The 18,569-nt window shown below is 39.9% G+C and overlaps 1 protein-coding gene and 1 long non-coding RNA gene across 4 annotated transcripts in view; one reads left to right on the top strand and one right to left on the bottom strand.

Moving 5' to 3' along the window:
- Positions 1 to 18,569, bottom strand: part of LOC114161274 (vitamin D3 receptor A) — an 87,295-nt gene that overhangs the window by 11,152 nt on the left and 57,574 nt on the right. For all 3 annotated transcript variants that reach the window (XM_028044594.1, XM_028044664.1, XM_028044515.1), the window contains 5 exons: positions 10,559 to 10,743; positions 8,545 to 8,644; positions 7,956 to 8,133; positions 1,289 to 1,440; positions 628 to 744 (listed from right to left, as the gene is read on the bottom strand). In XM_028044594.1, coding sequence (XP_027900395.1) covers positions 628 to 744; positions 1,289 to 1,440; positions 7,956 to 8,133; positions 8,545 to 8,644; positions 10,559 to 10,743 — 732 coding nt within the window. The remainder of the gene's footprint in view (positions 1 to 627; positions 745 to 1,288; positions 1,441 to 7,955; positions 8,134 to 8,544; positions 8,645 to 10,558; positions 10,744 to 18,569) is intronic.
- On the top strand, positions 14,363 to 15,053 carry LOC114161455 (uncharacterized). The gene is made up of 2 exons (XR_003599029.1): positions 14,363 to 14,748; positions 14,846 to 15,053. It is a non-coding gene; the product is annotated as an uncharacterized LOC114161455 (long non-coding RNA).

The raw sequence follows: 18,569 nt of genomic DNA, 5'->3' as shown, positions 1-18,569 counted from the left end.
TGATGAGAAACCTGTCTGGACATGAAAGTTGATATTCACTGATGCTGAAATGAAGTAAAATGTGTCTAAATGAGAACATCATGTCAACAAACATAAAGTTCTACAAACTGTTCATTTAGGGGGTCTGACTTCAAACACGTCATGTTAGATTTTCACCATGCACTTACACCGTGATATGTCACATAAAATGTCCCATTAAAGTACTTTGAAGGTTTGGATTGTAATGAAAAATCCCACTTTTGCAAGACCCTGAAGGAAAGGATGAGAGAGTAGCAGGGATTCACTGCAGCTCCTCCTTCAACAGGGCCGTTCAACAGTCAGATTTTATATCTGTTTTTGATGTTAAATCAGGGAAAAAGACGACCAACATCAGCTACTGCCATATTAGCACATGCTGAACAGATACAGTTGTTTTCCAGGAAATTATTCTCATCTGCAACTGGAAGCATCATGTACTCTCCATTTTTTGGGCGAATGTAGGTCAAACAGCAAAGCTGACACCAAAACAAATTCTGAGGCGTGCTGTGGCAATGTCAGCTTTTGGTAAACCTTGTGACAACCCAGCCCTCCCCCAATCGTCCTGCTGAATAAAAAGGCAAAAGGCCTCATCTTAAATGGCAGCAGCACCTGGAGACAGCAGGCAGATGGCCATGAGCAGCACATGCTCCTCTTCATGCAGGTTGAGCTTCTTCAGACCAACTTGGAACTTCACCAGCGGCTCCAGCAGCTCCAGGGTGTGGCCGGCTGCAGACAAAAAACAAACAAAAATAATCAGAGTTATCACTGCAGAAATTAGTTGCTCTATGTTACTTTAAAACAGAGAAATATTACAGGGCTTTCAAACAAGAAACAGGGAGTCAGTGTGGAGAGCACTGTGTCTTGCTCTGTGTGCAATAGGGAACACAGTGTTCCCTATTGCACACAGAGGTTGTTTTACAAGCTCCATGAAAATACCTTAAGTCAAAAACCCTCAGTGTGAGTCCAGCAGGGGGTAGAGAAGCAGCGTGTGAGTGGGCTCTTATATAAGATGAGAGAAATTTTATCTCATCTGTCACATCAACTCCAACAATGAACACTTTTCTATCCCAGAGTTTCTCCCTGAGCCTCCGAAGTTTTGACAGATTTCCTGATACAGCAGCCTTCATGAGAAGAAATGCTTCTAATAAAATGATCCTCAAACTTATTGACTATTATCAAAAGAAAACACATGAATAACAGTAAAAATAAGTAACTCCCAGTAGCTGGGTGAATTTCATTCACTTTTCATGGACAACAATGTGAAAAGCACCTTTTGTGACGTCATTGATGCAGTATTTAAAGTCGGGTCCCCCGCAGCTCCAGGACATGTCCTCCAGGCTGAACGACTGGTTTGAGCGCAGCATGATGATCTCAATGGCACTCGACTTCAACAGAGCAATCTGGTCCTCTGCGGTCAGTTCTCTGCAAAACATACAACAGGTGCAAATGCAGCAAAAAGGAAGAAAAAAACCTAAACAAGAAGTTTCTTTTGACAAGCTCAGCTACACTATTTTGCAGTTCCAACTTGTAAAACTGATAGGATTGAGTTTGTTTTGGTCGTTTAACACAAAAATCAAGAAACTTATCTCATAACTGAATGATACCAAGAAAAAAACTCCTATAGACAAGCCTTTCCAGCCAGGAAGATGCTTTTATTTCTAAAATACTCATGCCTCATTCAATAAATGATGTTCCATCAAATAAAACTGCGTCTGCTAATCATATACTCAGCACAAAAATTAAGGTGTTAATTGTTAATGTTTTTATTGTAAGCATGGCAGTAAATCTTATAGCTATATAAATCTATTTGGCAGAGAGGATCTGGGTGCAACCCACATGGTCAGCTCTGTTTCCTAACCCACTAATGTGTTTTCCTTAGAAAGGCGAGGCCCTTCAAGGGAAATCAACCTATTTTTTCAATGTCAAGTTTATTTGGTTGATGCTTTATACAGAAAATAGATCCTTAACACTAGAAGCTCAAATATTAAAGCACAAAAAACAAGTGATTATATATTAATTTCATTTATGTAGCATGTATTCATACTTAAAAGGTGCAGTATGTAACTTTTATAAACAGTTTGGTTAAAAACTGTCTGTGTAATATCAATGTGGCAGTGTAATATCAGACAGACAATATGTGACAACAAATCAAGGTTTTCCTCCCAGTGATCCTACTGCCATCTGCAGAAATACACCGCATGGTCAGAAACAACCAAGCAGCCAAGCACAGGGTGTTAGTGCTGTCAATTAACTTGTGTACATGCTGCTCATATGTACACTGTACTAAAGCATGCTAAAGCCATGCTTTAGTACATGGCTTTAGCATGTACTAAAGCCACATTGCTCTCTGGTGGTTCACCACAGCATAGTCTGCCACGAATGCTAAGGCTAGTTAGTATAATGGCGGATAAACTTTTTTCTTGAAACAGTAAGTTGTTCATCAGCAAATTGAGCAGAACGTACACAAGCATTATTGGCAGCATTAAGACCCTCCTCTAAAACCAATGTTTCTTTACATATAACTGTCACAACATTGTGACAGTTTTAACAAATATGTAAAAAAAAAAAATCATTGTTTATAAAAAATTACATACTGTAGTTTTAAGCTTCCTGAGCATTCTACGAAAAACAGACATAGATAATGTAAATATCAGAAGCTATTTTGTAATGCTGTACATGCACAAATGCAAAGCCGATAGCAGGAGTCTGAAACCGCAGTTGGGGAAATGTAAGGAATATGTTTTATATATAAAATTACAAATTGATCTAATTTTCAGAAGCTAAACATTTGAAATACTATTTGAAATGACAAATCATTTAATAGTAATAATACTGAAATTAGATATTTTTAAAATAAATTAGAAAAAAGGAAACATTATATTAATAAATACATGACTAAATACTTAAGCCTGTAGTTAAGTTGGGCCAAAAAGCAAGAAAAAAAGAAAATGAAATTGCAGTGACATTTAGAGGGTTTTAACATTAAGAGGTAAGAAATTTCACTCAACCTTTCCTGTGGAGAAAGTATCTAAATGTTCTCACAATGTTCTGATTCTAGGCACACTCATCACATTATTCCAGCCCACAATGAGATCCATTAAAGAGATAACAGCCCTGAAAGTTCTACTTAACCACTTACAAAAGAGAGCATGTGTGAGTGTGTTTCTGTGTCTACGTGGAGCAGATGAAGGTACAGCATGTACGCTGGCTGAGTCATATGTTTACTGAACGTACGGCTCTTTCTTCATTTGTGAAAGAACAAAGGCGGATGGCTGGAAATAAATTCATTGTGGTTGAAGATTTGATAAACAGTGTATTTGTGATTGTTTTCTGAACAAATGCAGCTACTGTTTGTAGTCTTGGGACTTTATTTTATCCCCAAATTTAACACAGCTCCAGCTTTGAATATGTTCATAAATTATATGCAGGAAAAATGTATTAATCTGCAGGGACAGTCACGTACACAGTTGAAACCAGGGTTTCCCCCAGTGTATTATAAGTCTGGTGGCCAATAATGATTCACTTGCCCCATTCCAGGCTAAACCTTCCTTGTTTATGTTTTTAGGAAAATAATAAAAAAATAAAATAATCGCTTAATTTTTTGAAAACAAATTTTAAGCCGGATTGCAAGCGTTTTTGTTGCTCTGAGCGTTTGACTGGCAGAGTAGATTTATTCCTAAAAGATATGTATATAGAAGATGGGTTTATAGTTCATGCATTTAAAACAGGGAAAGTGGACCAATCACATCGCTGGTGCCTCTGTGCGTTGCATCGTGCGCTGCTGCTGCTTGATCTCCGAAGTTTACCTCAGCGCGGGTCGTACACACCTCCTTTCACTCATACTGGACACAGGTTGACCTGTATGGATATTTACATCAACCCTTGTGATGAATTATGTTTCTTTCCAGAGTTTTTGATCTAGGTAGGAGTTTAAACCCCACCACGTTAGCTCTGGTTGTGCAGCTCTTCGTGAACCACAGGAAAAACTTGTAGTCGTGCTTTCAGAGAGAGAGGTGAGAATGATTTATCTTTGTGAACAAAGAATTATAGGGGGCGTTTACATCTCAACACGCTGCCCAGTGTGTGGCTCTGTCTGCACTGATGAAGTTTATGTATGTGGTCCCGGATAGCTGGTGCGTTAGTGGTTAACGAACCAGTGCTAACCACTAATCAGGCAGGTTCAGCCCGCCTTGTAATCACGCATCATTATTATTATTTTTATTATTATTTTTCCAGTTACAAAATGCATCAAACCATATCAAATGCGTTGTCTACTTAGTCAGCCAGAGTCAATGCGAGCGGCCGCATGGAGATCTAAGAAACTCGTCCCATAAACTTGAACAACCAAAACAGTTTCTGTGGCCGATATTAAAAACTCAACAGACACAAAATGGAAGAGCTACTAAAGCCACATTAGCAGCATTTAACTAAATCTCCCGTTTGTTGAGCATCTCTGTGCAGTGCAGCAAATTTAACTCATCATGCAGGGCCGGCCCAAGGCTGCATGAGGCCTTCAGCAGAATCTGACTTGGGGGCCTCTCTTGCTGCTAAAAACATCAGCACCTCTAACAGCTTCTGTGTTAGATTTAGTGAAATCTGGGAGAGGGGGAGTAGTTTAATTCACCAACCTAAAAAGCAATCAGTTATAATTGCAGTTTACTAATTTGTATTTGTAAAGAAACAGATATCAAACTCAAATATTAAACTCACAGCATCAGATTGTAGCCATGGTAACAAAACAATCTAACTATGAATATTGTTCTTTGAACAATACTTTTACTTTTACAAAGTAAACTTGCTAGCTCCTTAAAGTATTACATTTAAATGTTACACAATTTAAAACTTTTTAATTTATGTATAGTGAAACCATTAAATCAAATTTAGCAGCATTGATAATCTCAATAAACAAGTGTTACATTTATATATATGTGATCTGTGTTAAAATATTCGCATTTATGGGCCCCCGAAGCCCTTAAGGGCCTTATGGAGCTGCTGACTTAATTTGGATTAAACAGAAGTGAAAATAATAATAATAACAATAATAATAATAATAACAATACATTTTGACTGTATTTTTTGATTTGATGTTTTTAAGACTAGTTGTGGGTTTAAATAGCATTTCACTGGCCATAACATAGAATTACCCAGTAATATTTGTACATTTCCTGTCTACTTAACATCTTTTAATACAAAAACATGGTGGACCGCCTCAGCGCCCCGACCACTGGGCTTAGCAAGTTTTCTGGGGGAAATCCTGTACACCAGTGGTCCCCAACCACCGGGCCGCGGCCCAAGAAATAATGAACTACTTCCGGATCTTTTATTTTGAAAATCCTAAACCGGATTTTACCGGTTACGTCTTGCGCGTCAAAATTGAGCCAACTTGCAGCAGAATGAGTAACAAAACAACATCGGAGTACTGTGAACCCTCGCTATTTTGCGGTTCACCTTTCGCGGATTTGCATCGTGCATTGTGTTCTGCATTCTGATTGGCTAAACAGTCTCTCCTCTTCTTCTCTACCTGTGTGTCAACAACGTTGCGGTTTAATTTGTACACATACGTAAAACAGCTTGCCAAATTTAACATAATCGATGGTGGCATGTCAGTTTATAAGAATCTTTTTGCCCAGAAGAAAAAAGAGTGACAACATCTACCGATAACTATGTTCTTCTCTCGAAAAAACAAACCTGCACCGCGGGCTTTAGAAGAAGAAAAAAAAAAAACGCTACAGAGCGGAGTCAGGATGCAGAGGCTCAGTCAGAAGAGCAGTGAAATACACGTGAGTCACTATTTGTCCTACTGTAGTTTGTTTTTTTTTTTTTTCATAATCATTTTTTATTTTCTTCCGTTCTAATCCAATGACTCAGGTCGCGGTGGGGCGGCGCTGATCTCCGCAATTCGGGCACGGGAATCCGCTTTCAGTTCATATTAAAATTATTATTTTACAGTACAGTAGTTATTTGTAAAAAAAATAAAAAATAAAACAAAATTGTTTGTATAGTACTTTTTATTTGTTAAACAAATGTTTGGGCCTGTAAAAATGTTTTGTTCTTTGGTTTCAATGTATTATGGATTATTTTATTGTATAATAATTGTAAAAAAAAAATAAAGGTTCCTACTTCGCGGATTTCGCCTATCACGGGTTCTTTTTGGAACGTAACCCCCTCGTTTTTCGCCCCGTTCCCCCCGGACTCGATACTTACGACGACACCCCCCCTCCCCCCGGTCCGCAGCAAAATTGCGAAGGGCTGACCGACTGCTGTACACTATATAAAAGCAAACATTTTGTTGTGAAGAAATTGTGTTATGTTTCTGCACAATGATAATGTAGGCAATCTGATGCTGATAAACCTTATGACTTTATGTAAAATCGGAATAAACTTTTCTGTTCTATGACAATTAAGATAACCAACTTTTGTTCTATTTGCTAAATGCCAGAATAATGAGAGAGAGAATTTTAAGGCAATATTTTATTGCTTTATTCAAATAGAAAAAAAGGGAATTGGCCTAAGACAGGAAAACCTTATTCTGATTTTATGTCAGACAGTGTGAAAAAAGGCATGTTTCTTTTTATTTAGTGTATGCAAACTTCTGGTTTCAACTGTATTGACATGCCTGGTAAAGAGGTGAATCTCTTACTAAAATATTAAGAAAAAATCTACTTAAATAGTTTTAAACAAGAAATAATTGTTTTATCAAAAATATAATAATAATAATCACCAGTGCCACAGTATTGGTATGCATTTTAAATTTACAACTTTACTTTTGAAGATCATTGGCCAAAAGATGAGAATGAGAAATGTCACAAAAGCAAACTTTAAACAAAAGAACTTTCCTCCCTATCATCAAAAATGCAAACATTTTGGAGATCAAAAGTAAAACTGTGAGTTTGATCAGAAGAGAGAAGTATAATTGTGGTGATAATCTTTATTAACAGTACTTAATTTTAAATAATAATCTGGAGGCCCCCCTGTTGTTCACTTTAAAATGGAAATAGTTCAGAATATCTGGTCAAAACAGAACAAACTGTTCAACTTTAACATAGCATCTCTACATCCCCTGTTTTTTTGGTGTGCTGCCTCTTTTTGTGTGTTTCTTTTTTATATGGTTCAGCTCAGCTTTTAACCACAGCCAGTTTTGAGTGTATTCTTGGAACAGCTTGTTTGTTTTCACCTCTCCCAATAATGTCCTGCATACGTGTGGGCAGCCGATCATTGTGTTCTTTGTGTAGGTGGGAACCTCATTCAGGTTGCTGTGTGTGCATGCCGCCGCTTTCATGTGGCAAATTTTACAAGAAGATAAATCAGAACCGGAACAAAATAGCAGGAAGCAACACTGTTACACAGTGATCCTTGTGGTTTGTGAGGTGTTTTTGCTGTTAAAAGTCATTCACTCAATTCGGGCAGCCTGCAAAATCCCAAGATGTATTTCAGATATATTCATTATTTGAGTCAGCTATGCTTTACTGACTAATGAATTACTCTTAAGAAACTGGTCAACTATTTGACTTTCAATGACAAATTATGAAAACCTTTGTCTCCGTTTGTAGAAGTAATGCAGAAGCTGGATTTCTTTGCCTGTTTGAAACTTTTTATCTTCATAATAAAAAGTGCAATAACTTCTTCCAGCTGAACAGAAACAAAACAAAAATTATCTTTGGACCCAAAGAGGAACGAGCCAGAGTCAACAAACAGTTTGAGATATTACAGCTAGAAACTAGAGATCAGCCCCAAAACCTGGATGTAGTGATGATGACCTGATCATTCAGGGTCACATAACGACGGTTACAAAGTCAGCAATGCAGTACCTGAACATGTCCAGGATTAAAGGACTAATGTCCCACCAAGACCTAGGCAAACTCATCCAGTCACATTACTGCAACAGAGTCTTCAAAGTATCTGCCTAAAAAAAAAAATAAAATCCTTCATCTTCATACCTGAATCCTGGTATCATCTTGGCAAATCCAATGACTTTCTGGATGCTGTAGGAGACCAGGTCAGCGAGGTGGGGCAGCATGGAGAGTTTGGTGTCCTCCTCGCAGGAGTCAGGACTGCTCGCTCCATCCTGGTACATCATCAGCAGGTTGCTGAAGTTCATCTTGGTGTCCACAGATTCTGCTCCAGCAGATCGAGAAGGATTTGAAGAAAGAATATGATGAGGAAGGCAACAAAGTAGCAATAAGCAATAAGGATTTTGATAAGCTTTAATAACCGATAAAGCTCTAAAGATATAACTTGATAACAGATGAAAAGTGATGCAACTGGAGACTGGAATCATAACTTTTTCTAAAGTTGTTCTAAACAGATTTTGTTTATGTTCCTTAAATCCATTAAAATAAAAACTAAACAAAAACTTTAAATGTTCTAAGTGAAACAACAAGAGTAGCTTTGATCAATTCAACTTCTGCTTGCAGGCTGACAGCGATGCTGAATCTAAAGAGTCAAGTTTGGACCTTGGTGATGTTAACCCTGAATGGTGAATGAGAAGAAGCAGTGCAGAAGTGAATGAGTCATCCTGTATCTCACCAGGTGAGTGATTGAACGAATCAGAGGAGGCGTCAGACAGCGAGTGAAGGGAGGCGGCTCTGCTGGCGCTGCGTGTTACTGGGCCGTCACGTACTGGAGGCTGCAAGCATGCAGAGAGAACAGACATTAATATGCTCAGAGCAGCTCCTCCTGCCTCTCAATCTGAGTTATGAATTAAAAGGATGTTCGCACTAACCTTACCCTGTCAAACATTCGACTGCTCTGAAACTGGCTTTTACTCAGCCACTGTTCCCACTGTTTGTTCCGTTAACCATTCAGCTGGCAAATGTGTAATGTGGGTGGATCTCCTCGGAGCTAAAGTCTCCAAGCTTCAGAGTTTCTGCATTACAAAGAAATCCTCCCCCACAACTCTGTCAATCAGCTCCTTCAGACTAGCCAGTAGCAAATAGCAAAAACCTGGTGGATCTGCACATCAGCTGAGCTCATTCTAGGAGCTTCTTCTTAGTGAAACGCTGGTAAAAATGTTGTTTAAGGGTTAATAGAAGAACCATGTTGTGATGACTTCCTGAAGGCGGAGTTTCAGAAAGAGAAGGAGTTTTTAAAGTAATTTAGCTCCCAATTTCAAGGTGCTAAATTACAAAGTACTGTAAGTTTTCTTTTCAAGTCATATTTGATATTTTTAGCATTTTCTTTAACAACTGAAGTTAACATCGTAACGTGATTGTGCTATAAAATGGCACTAACACATAATACTGCCTCTTTAAGCAGTGAACACATAAATCATGTTATTCTCCTTATTAAGAGAAATTTGACCTCTGAAAGTATGAGCATGTGGAAGCTTGGCACAAGAATGAATGAAACATTGAATATTTGCGACAGTGAGAGGAGCAGTTTTCACCTGAACTGCCTGGAGCTGAGACGCTGCTATGTACTCCTGTAATAGAGATGCATTCTTTTGCTTATCTAAGGATTAACTTCAGGTCTACTTATGTAAACAAATCTGACTAGTTGTTACCAAGGGATTTATTTTATTTATCTCAAACAAGCCCTTTAGATCCTTTCTAATTCCCTCTTTAGTTCCCTCACAATGTTGAGATCCGCGGCCAAGAATCTTTTTTTTCTTGTGTGGATTACTTGACTGCTTCATCTTGAAAGCCTGCAGTTCACTCCTAGTTTAATGCAATACCTGCAACTCAATATTCGGAAACCTCACTCATGTGCTACTCGATTAGAGTGTGCCTGTGGCTCCCTGCAGAGCGCCCGGTGATACAATCATACTTGACACTAATAAATCAAAGAGCCTGTGAGACTTTGTCAGATATTCCAGCTATTCTTTACTCTCCCTCTCATTCGCTCTGGATATTACTGTTGTAGCAGGCCGCTGGGAGACTGTTGTCTGATGTAGTTAGGAAAATATTGCACATCTCTTGGTAACGTGTGCTAGAGATGATGACAGCAGCAGTCATAATGTCTCAAATAGAAATACAGTGATGCACTTGATGACTTGCAAAAACAATTAGGACCTTTTGAACATTTACACATTTTTTACAGTCACAACCTTCAATTTATGACAGACACAGACCTGTCACGATAACAAATTTTGCTGAACAATAAATTGTCCCAGAAGTTATTGCGATAAATGATAATATTGTTATTTTGAGAATATTTTTTGATCAACTGATTAATAATTGAATAGCAAAAAAAATAATAGGATATTCATTGACAAGATTTGAACCGGGTGAAACTGTGTCACTTGAGGAGTTCTGGGTAGAATATATGTACAAAATGTTCTTATTTTTTTTTATTTTAAACAAAAATGCTTAAATTTTATTTACCTTTCTGGCTTAATTATTGCTCGGACAATGTTGTTCTCCTAGAAACTGACTTTTTTTTAAGAGTCTCTACACGCCAGTTTACGATTATTTCAGTGATCAATTCATCACGATTAATTGTTTCAGCTCTACATGAGCTGATATAATATGAAAAAGTTCATTCATTGTTTCAGTTGAGTGCTGATTAGCTAGAAGGATATCAGAATTTGAAGAGGACTAACCCTGAAGCGTGAAAAATCAGAATAGGAGGCATCGTAGGTCTTGTGGTGAGCTTCCACCAAGCTGGAGATCATCCGCGCCTGCTCCTCGTTCAGACGTGGCCTCTGCGCCTCCCGTGCTGCCTCCTCTTCTTTCCTCTTCATTATCATTTCCCTTTTCCTCTGCACTTCCTCATCTGTCAGTATGACTGCAACAGGCAGATAGATGGAGGGACAGGTCACAAGCAATGAAGTAACTCCACATTTTCAGAATACTACTGAAGATCGATTAGACCACAGGTGTCAAACTCCAGTCCTCAAGGGCCAGTGTCCTGCAGTTTTTAGATGTGCCACAGGTACAAAACACTGGAATGAAATGGCTTAATCATCTCCTTCTTGTGTAGATCAGTTCTCCAGAGCCTTGCTAATGACCTAATTATTCTGTTCAGATGGGGTGCAGCAGAGGCACATCTAAAAGTTGCAGGACACTGGCCCTTGAGGACTGGAGTTTGACACCCTTGACTTAGACGTTACTTAAAAATATACTATTTGCACATAGGGTCAGTGTAAGCAGCAATGTCACACATTTGTACTTTAAGAAGGTCAGTTAAAAACAAAGCCAACTCCTTCACTCCTTCAATGCAATAACTGTGTCCGTACATTTGTCCCATAGTAAAATTCAAGCATTTTCAAAGTAAGTTTTCAACTTTTTCCAGAACTACATGTTGGAGATAAAAACAAAATGACTGAACTAAAAGGGCAGTTTCAATTCACTATTTTATGATATCATTTATTACTGTAATTAATAACATCTTAGTTAGTTAGTATTATACATTCTAAGATAAGATAAGATAAGATAAGATTTATTTGTCATTGTCATCAACAGATTACAACGAGATTGAGATTTGCTCGACTCGAGTTAAGATGCAGGTTATGTGTATATACGTAGTATACAAAGATAAAGAAATGAATAGTACAAAATGAGAAATAATTAGACATCAGAAGATGGTTGCAGCGCCTGGAGGTGTCGCAACAGAATCTACATTTATAACAAAGTGGTGTCAAGAGCAGAAGTTCTTATGCCTTTGAATTTAGTGCCATGATTGCCATCGGGTAAAAACTGTTTTTTAGGCGATTTGTTCTGGTTTTTATTGCTCTGTATCTCTTGGCTGATAGCAGCAGCTGGAAGAGACCATGGCCAGGGTGTGAAGAGTCATTTAAAATGTCCAAAACTTTCTTGTGGAGCCTGGAAGTGTAAATCTGTTCCATAGTGGGGAGGGGGCAGCCTATGGTTCTCTCTGCTGCCCTAACAACCCTCTGGAGCGCCTTCTTGTCCGCAGATGTGCTGCTGCCGTACCAGACACACAGACCATACGTGAGCACACTCTCTATGGAGCAGTGATAGAAGGCCTGCAGCAAGTCTGAGGGGAGACAGTTCTTCTTGAGTATTCTTAGAAAGTACAGTCTCTGCTGTGCCTTCTTCAACAGCTCCTTGGTGTTGGTGCTCCAGGTTAGCTTGTCCTCCAACTCCATGCCCAGAAACCTGAACACTGGGACCCTCTCCACACAGGTCCCACTGATGGTGAGAGGCTGGATGTCCGTTTTGTTCTTCCTGAAGTCGATCACCAGCTCCTTTGTTTTGGAGGTGATGAGGAGCAGGTTATTGACTTTGCACCACTCTGACAGCCGCTTCACCTCATCCCTGTCCTCCAGCTCCCCCTTCCCGCCTGAGATGAGACCAACAACAGTCGTGTCATCTGCAAACTTTATGATCTTGTTGTTGAGGTGGTTGGAGACACAGTCATGAGTATAGAGGGTGTAGAGAAGTGGGCTGAGCATGCAACCCTGTGGCGATCCGGTGTTCAGGCTCAGAGCAGTGGAGGTGTGGGGGCCCAGTCTGACCCTCTGGGAGCAACCTGTTAGGAAGTCCAGGATCCAACTGCAGGTGGCTGATGGGAGCCCATGGTTTGCTAGCTTGGACACCAGACGTTGGGGAAGTATAGTATTAAATGCTGAGCTGAAGTCCACGAAGAGCATTCTGACGTAGTTCCCCTGCTTCTCTAAGTGGGTCAGGGCAGCATGAAGTGCAGTGGATACAGCGTCTTCTGTGGACCTCTTTGCTTTTTAGGCAAATTGGAGAGGGTCCAGCTCAGCAGGCAGACCAGTGAGGATGTGACTCCGCACCAGTCTCTCGAAGCACTTCATGATGATCGGTGTGAGTGACACTGGGCGGTAGTCGTTCAGGGTGTTGATGTTGGTTCTTTTCGGCAGGGGGACAATGGTAGAGGACTTTAGGCAGGGAGGGACAGTGGCTTGAGACAGGGACTGGTTAAAAATCTTTGTGAAGATTCCAGCCAGTTGGTCTGCACAGTCTTTAAGCACCCGTCCCGACACACCGTCAGGTCCCGCAGCCTTTCTTGGGTTCACCTTCCTCATCACCTGCCTCACCTCACTCTCCTCTACTGTGAGAGCAGAGCTGCTGTGGACAGGCAGCTGTGATGGAGCTGTGGTAGGTGTCGCCTCAAAGCGGGCAAAGAAGATATTCATCTCCTCTGCCAGGGAAGTGGTTCCCTCTGTGCATGGCTGGTTGCTGGATCTGTAGCTTGTAATGTGCTGGACACCCTGCCACACCTGCCTGGTGTTGTTGCTCCTGAGCTGCTTCTCTATTCTCCCTCTGTATGATGCCTTAGCTTGGCAGATGCCTCTTCTCAGGTTGGCTCTGGCAGAACTGTAGAGTGCTTTGTCCCCAGACCTGAAAGAAGCTTTCAAAGGGCCCCGGACCGGGTTGTAATGGGGACACGTTTCCGCAGGGGAGTGTAAGCAGGGATCAGTAGCAGGGACACGTGATCAGACTGGCCCAGGTGTGCTAAAGGTTTAGCCCTGTATGCTTGTCTGATGTTTGTGTACAGCTTGTCCAGAGTTTATCACCTCTGATTGTGCACTTTACGTGTTGATGGAATTTGGGGAGGACTGATTTCAGATCAGCATGATTAAAGTCCCCAGAGACGATGTGAACAGCCTCGGGGTACTTGTTCTGGTTGTTGCTGATAGTATCATGCAGGAGTCCCACGGCCGAGCTAGCGTTAGCATCCGGTGCTATGTAAACCGCAGTGAGTAGAATGGCGTTAAACTCACGTGGGAGGTATCGGGGTCTGCATTTAATTGTGATGAACTCCACGCCGGGAGAACAGTGGTTAACAACTGCTGTGGAGTGCGTACACCAGCTGTTATTTACATAAACGCATAGTCCGCCTTCCCTTTTCTTACCAGAGCTCGCCGATCGGTCCTGTCGGTGTGCTGTGTAGCCTGCTAGCTCGATCTCCGGGTCTGGTATGGTTGGATTTAACCACGTCTCCGTGATCAACAGAATGCAGCATTCCCAAATGAGGTTGCCAGTTGCAATCCACAGCTTCCATTCGTCCAGTTTGTTAACGAGAGACCTCACGTTGGAGAGAAAAATGCTTGGTAGCGGTGGTTTGTGTGGCTGTTTTCTGAGCCTCGCTAACACGCAGCTGCGACACCCCCTCTTTTGTTTACGATCTCTGCGCCGTCGCCCTGTCGTAGATACTGGGATTGTAATCCAGGGGGAGGCCGGTGTCCGAGCAATATCGACCGGAATGTTGTTGTGGACACGGAAAAGCTCCTGTGACAGACTTCCCCCGATTGCTTGACCAATGGCCAGTAAATTTTGTTGGTTGTAGGTGTTTTTAACCGAGCAAAGTGGAAAAGACGAACTTCGAGTCGGTGAGCACAGAGCCCCTGCATCTACGCGCGCCGCCATCTTGAGGTACAATACAGGTAAAATAAAATCTAAAAATGTTATGTCTTGAAATGTATGTCTTACACAGATTCTATACACCTGATTGCTGCAATAAAGTTACAAAAAATTTTTTAAAATGTTCTTGCTAAATTTTCTGGCATTAAGCAATGAGAAATCATTTGGGAAATTCTAACTGACCTAAAACAAAGAGAAATTTGGTCTTATTTAACTGCAAACAGTAAGAAAATTTTTTTATGTGTTTTTTAATTATCTTTAAACAGTTGGTTTCAACTGTTTACAGTTGAAACCAACTGTTTCAACTGTTCAGAGTTGCATAAACTTTCCAAGTTTATGCTCTGAATCAAGCGCTAGATTGCACTTTATTACTAAACTGTGCAGCTTTTATATACAAAAATCAAGCACTTTCCAAACATTGAAAGCATCCAATTGAAATGTAATCATTTTCAAGAATTTTAAGCATCTGTACGAACCCTGTGATATCCTTCCATATTCAGCATTATTTTTTGTATTCTTGCTTCTTTCCTGCAAAGCTCTACTTTTTGGAGGATGAATGTTGGGATCCCCCAGATCTCAAACCCTGTGCTTCTGAACTGACACCCAAAGAACTGGAGCGCAGACGTTGTGGATGTAGGACAGCAGCCAGAAAACAAGGAGGAGGAAGTTTAAATCACCGCTTCCCAAGGTTTACTCTTCAACTGGAATGTGAGATCTCTGAATACAAAAACTGCAGTACTATAATAAGTGGTTCACCACATTATTACCTCTAAAGTATCTCTACCACTCTTACAGACTGTAAAGGTAGACAGTCAGCATTACTGAGGGGGGATGAAAACACTGAGTAATTATGCAAATTCTATTATATAATCCAGGACATTTTACAGTGAAAGAGATAATCTGCAGCCTGGATCTGGAACATTTGAATGCAAGTTTCTGTTTCTATTACGGTATCAGATTCTGCATCTCACGTTTTGCTTCTGCAGTGAGTCAACTTTTCCGTTCATGATCTTGTTCTTTGAGTTTTTAGCATGATGCACCGTGCCCTGCAATGACACGCCACTCAGGTCTACTCTGGATCTTCACAACCAGAACCAAACATGGAGAAGCAGCTTCAACGTTTATGTACCACAAATCTGGAACAAACTTCTAAAAAACTGCTAAATCTGCTGAGACACTTGAGTTTCTTTAAATAAAAAGCTAAAAACGCCGCTGTTTTTAGCTGAGTTTTAGCTAAAAACTTTTGCTAAACAATTTAGCTAATTTTTTAGCTAAACTGAAATCAATAATTGATTGAAATTAAAATTTAATCAAAAAGACAAAAAGAGTAGCCTTTGAATCAAAGGCAAAGAGTTGCCTTGATTCATAATAATTGGTAAATTGATCAACATATTTGAAGTATATTTGCTTAATGCAATGTTTATTTCTCGTTCCATAATTGGTGGCTGCATTGTATTTTTGTGATGTAAAGCATTTTGAACTGCCTCGTTGTTGAAATGTGCTGACTCCTGAGAACTGGGTTAGTGATACAGTGGGAACAATCAGCTCACCTTAAATTCAAACAAGGTAAAGGAGGTCATTTATACAGTTAGGCAGGGCAAGAAAAAAATGTACCAGAAAGTGCAGCATGCTCCTTTAGATGATGTTTCACAGGTAAACCACCTCAAGCAGCCTGTGTGAGTTTTATGGGACTTCAGGTAAAGATAGATGCATCTTTCGGTTTTTTTAATTTTTCAAAACATATCTGTCAAAAATATCCCTATAAAATAAATAAATAAATAATAATAATAAAACAAATAAATCTGCAACTCCCTTTATGCATGGCTTTGTTTACTGCTAGCTATAGAAGAATCCTTCTGAGAACACCAGGGAGAGAAAAAAACAAACAAACAAAAAACAATAGTTTGTGCTGAAGCCTCTCCCCTGAAAACAAACAATCTGATAAACTAAATAATTACTGCTAATAAAACATGGACACATACTATTGCATCTTTCTGTTTCAGTGCCCAACTACATAATAACACTGAAGGCACATAGCATGAACATTTTTACAGTTAGTCCACTTGAAATCCACATGGAAGTGTGTTCCGACTGCTATAGCGATGCACTGCGCCTGAATGCCAAGACTCATATTAATCTCTTGACTCTTTGCCACAGTAAACAATTAGCCACGAGGTTCTCAACTATGCAGCAAAGACAGACTGACAGACAGCATGACTCCCAGACAGATTAAAGCAGCCAAGCTGTTATGGCCCAGGCCCAGAGAGATGGGGTCACAACATGCAGAAATATGTTGGCAAATCTGCCATTTTGGCAGCAAAATATAAACAGAAAAATAGCCAACTGTCATAATCTGCAGAGCATTTATTTATAATTAAGCAGTTTAAGACAAACAGAGAGCTCAAGCTTTGTTTTCTGGTAATTAGCTCAGTTAGAAGGCCTCTTAATCTGTTCTAGATGAAGGATGTAAGATAATGTTTCGTGTTTATTCATCAATAAAAGGTGGGGGTGCGGTAGTCAAGGGATGTAAATGGTCTTCTGGACTCAGCGTCTCAAACATTTAAACACAGTGATAGACTTCCCTCATTCTACTACTAACCTACTCCCTGATTCACAAACACTCAAAAACTTCTTTTTAAGGCCCAAAATAATTTACAAGCAGATCCATCCTAGGAACAGACACCTACTGTATCTACTTCAGCTTCTGACCTGTTCTACCTGGCAGATGTTTGAAAAAGCTAAAGGATCTATTTTCTCAATCTATTTGATTTTCAATACGTTTCATTGCAAATACTGAAGCAATCTTAGTCACAAGGCCCCAAAAAGCAAAGACATTATTCTGCTAAACAGGATTAACTAGGCTTTTATTTCTATTAAGCCCCTGTCATTAATTAGGCTTTGGGTGCACTCCAGTGTCCTTCTATTCCCCAGCCAGAACCAGACGGCCAAGCCTCACTTCTTGTGGTAAGGATATTCAAGTACGAAGGGAGTAATTGTGAATAGGCAGAGTTTGGTTCAGAGTTTGGCATGGGAGATCAAAGCAGCTATTCTCAGACTCGAACTTGACAAGTTCTTCTCTCGCCAAGTCGGAAAACTGGAGGCATCATTAAAGACGGAGTTCACAAAAGAATGTTGAAAGGAACATCTTGACCACCCAACAGCGCTTTGGCAAAATATTCAGCAGTTCACCAAAAGACAGTAAGTTGGCATTTTAAAAGTAGCTGACTGGATGTGGTGATATTGTGCCTGGCATGGCAAAAAAGCATCAAAACAAAAGAATGGAATAAAAGCACACATGGATAGACAAATTAAATAAATAAAAACAAAATGAGGTTTTGGTCAACACTTCCAAAGCCAGAGATGTTGATAAGAGATGCAAAGGCAGAGAACCAATGGGAAGGACACCGAGGTTTGCTGTAGGCTTACACATTAACCAACCAGCCAACCAGTTTAACACAATGGAGGCTGCTAACCTTTAGATTTAGTGTGATATATGTCAAGAACCATTTGGTGTGTAGTCAATTTGTCAATTTGTCCTTGCGGTTAAATTCAGGTCAGTCAGTCATCAAGGCACCTATACATCCTGCATGTGACGCAAAATAGCTTATCAAAAGATCACAATGAGAGCTAACATGGTGTTGACTCAGTACACTCCAAACAACACTTTTATTTCTGAATGTAACCATCAGCTCTTGTGTTTCTTGTTACTTCCCCTCTTGATTGGCTACTACGGGAAACACAAAATGGCTTCTATAGTTTAGAAAGTAAGATAACATTTTGTCAAGTCACGACCCCAGACATAGCAATATTTATAGCAGACAGGTTACTGCTATAGGTCTATAAAAGTCTAAGGGTATAGTTGGGCTACTTAGCAATATCCAGAGCTTTGAACATCTCAGAGTACCATCTCAACCCATCTGGAATGGAAAGAGCATGACTGGTGTCAAGAAAAAGAAACAAATCAGGTTTTGGTCATAACTTCCAAAACCAAAGATGTTGGATGTAAAAAGATGTAAAAGACCCAAAGACAGAGAACCCTTATAGAGCCACCGCACAGTGTCTTTCACCTAAATAGAAAAGGACATCATTATCCAGAGATTGACAAACAAGATAGAAGTGAGGATAGTACAAACCTAGCAATTATGAAAGAGTGGCAAGAAAGCCGTTGCTAAAAGGAAGATTTAAAAAATCTCTTTCGTAGCCACAGACCATGAAGGGAACAGAACAAACATGTGGAAGATGAGAACAAAACTACATTTT

Source organism: Xiphophorus couchianus, chromosome 1 (genome assembly GCF_001444195.1).
Source record: "Xiphophorus couchianus chromosome 1, X_couchianus-1.0, whole genome shotgun sequence".
NCBI lineage: Eukaryota > Metazoa > Chordata > Actinopteri > Cyprinodontiformes > Poeciliidae > Xiphophorus > Xiphophorus couchianus.
The sequence above is the reverse complement of the archived record's forward strand: the minus strand, read 5'-3'. Positions and strand labels throughout refer to the sequence as shown.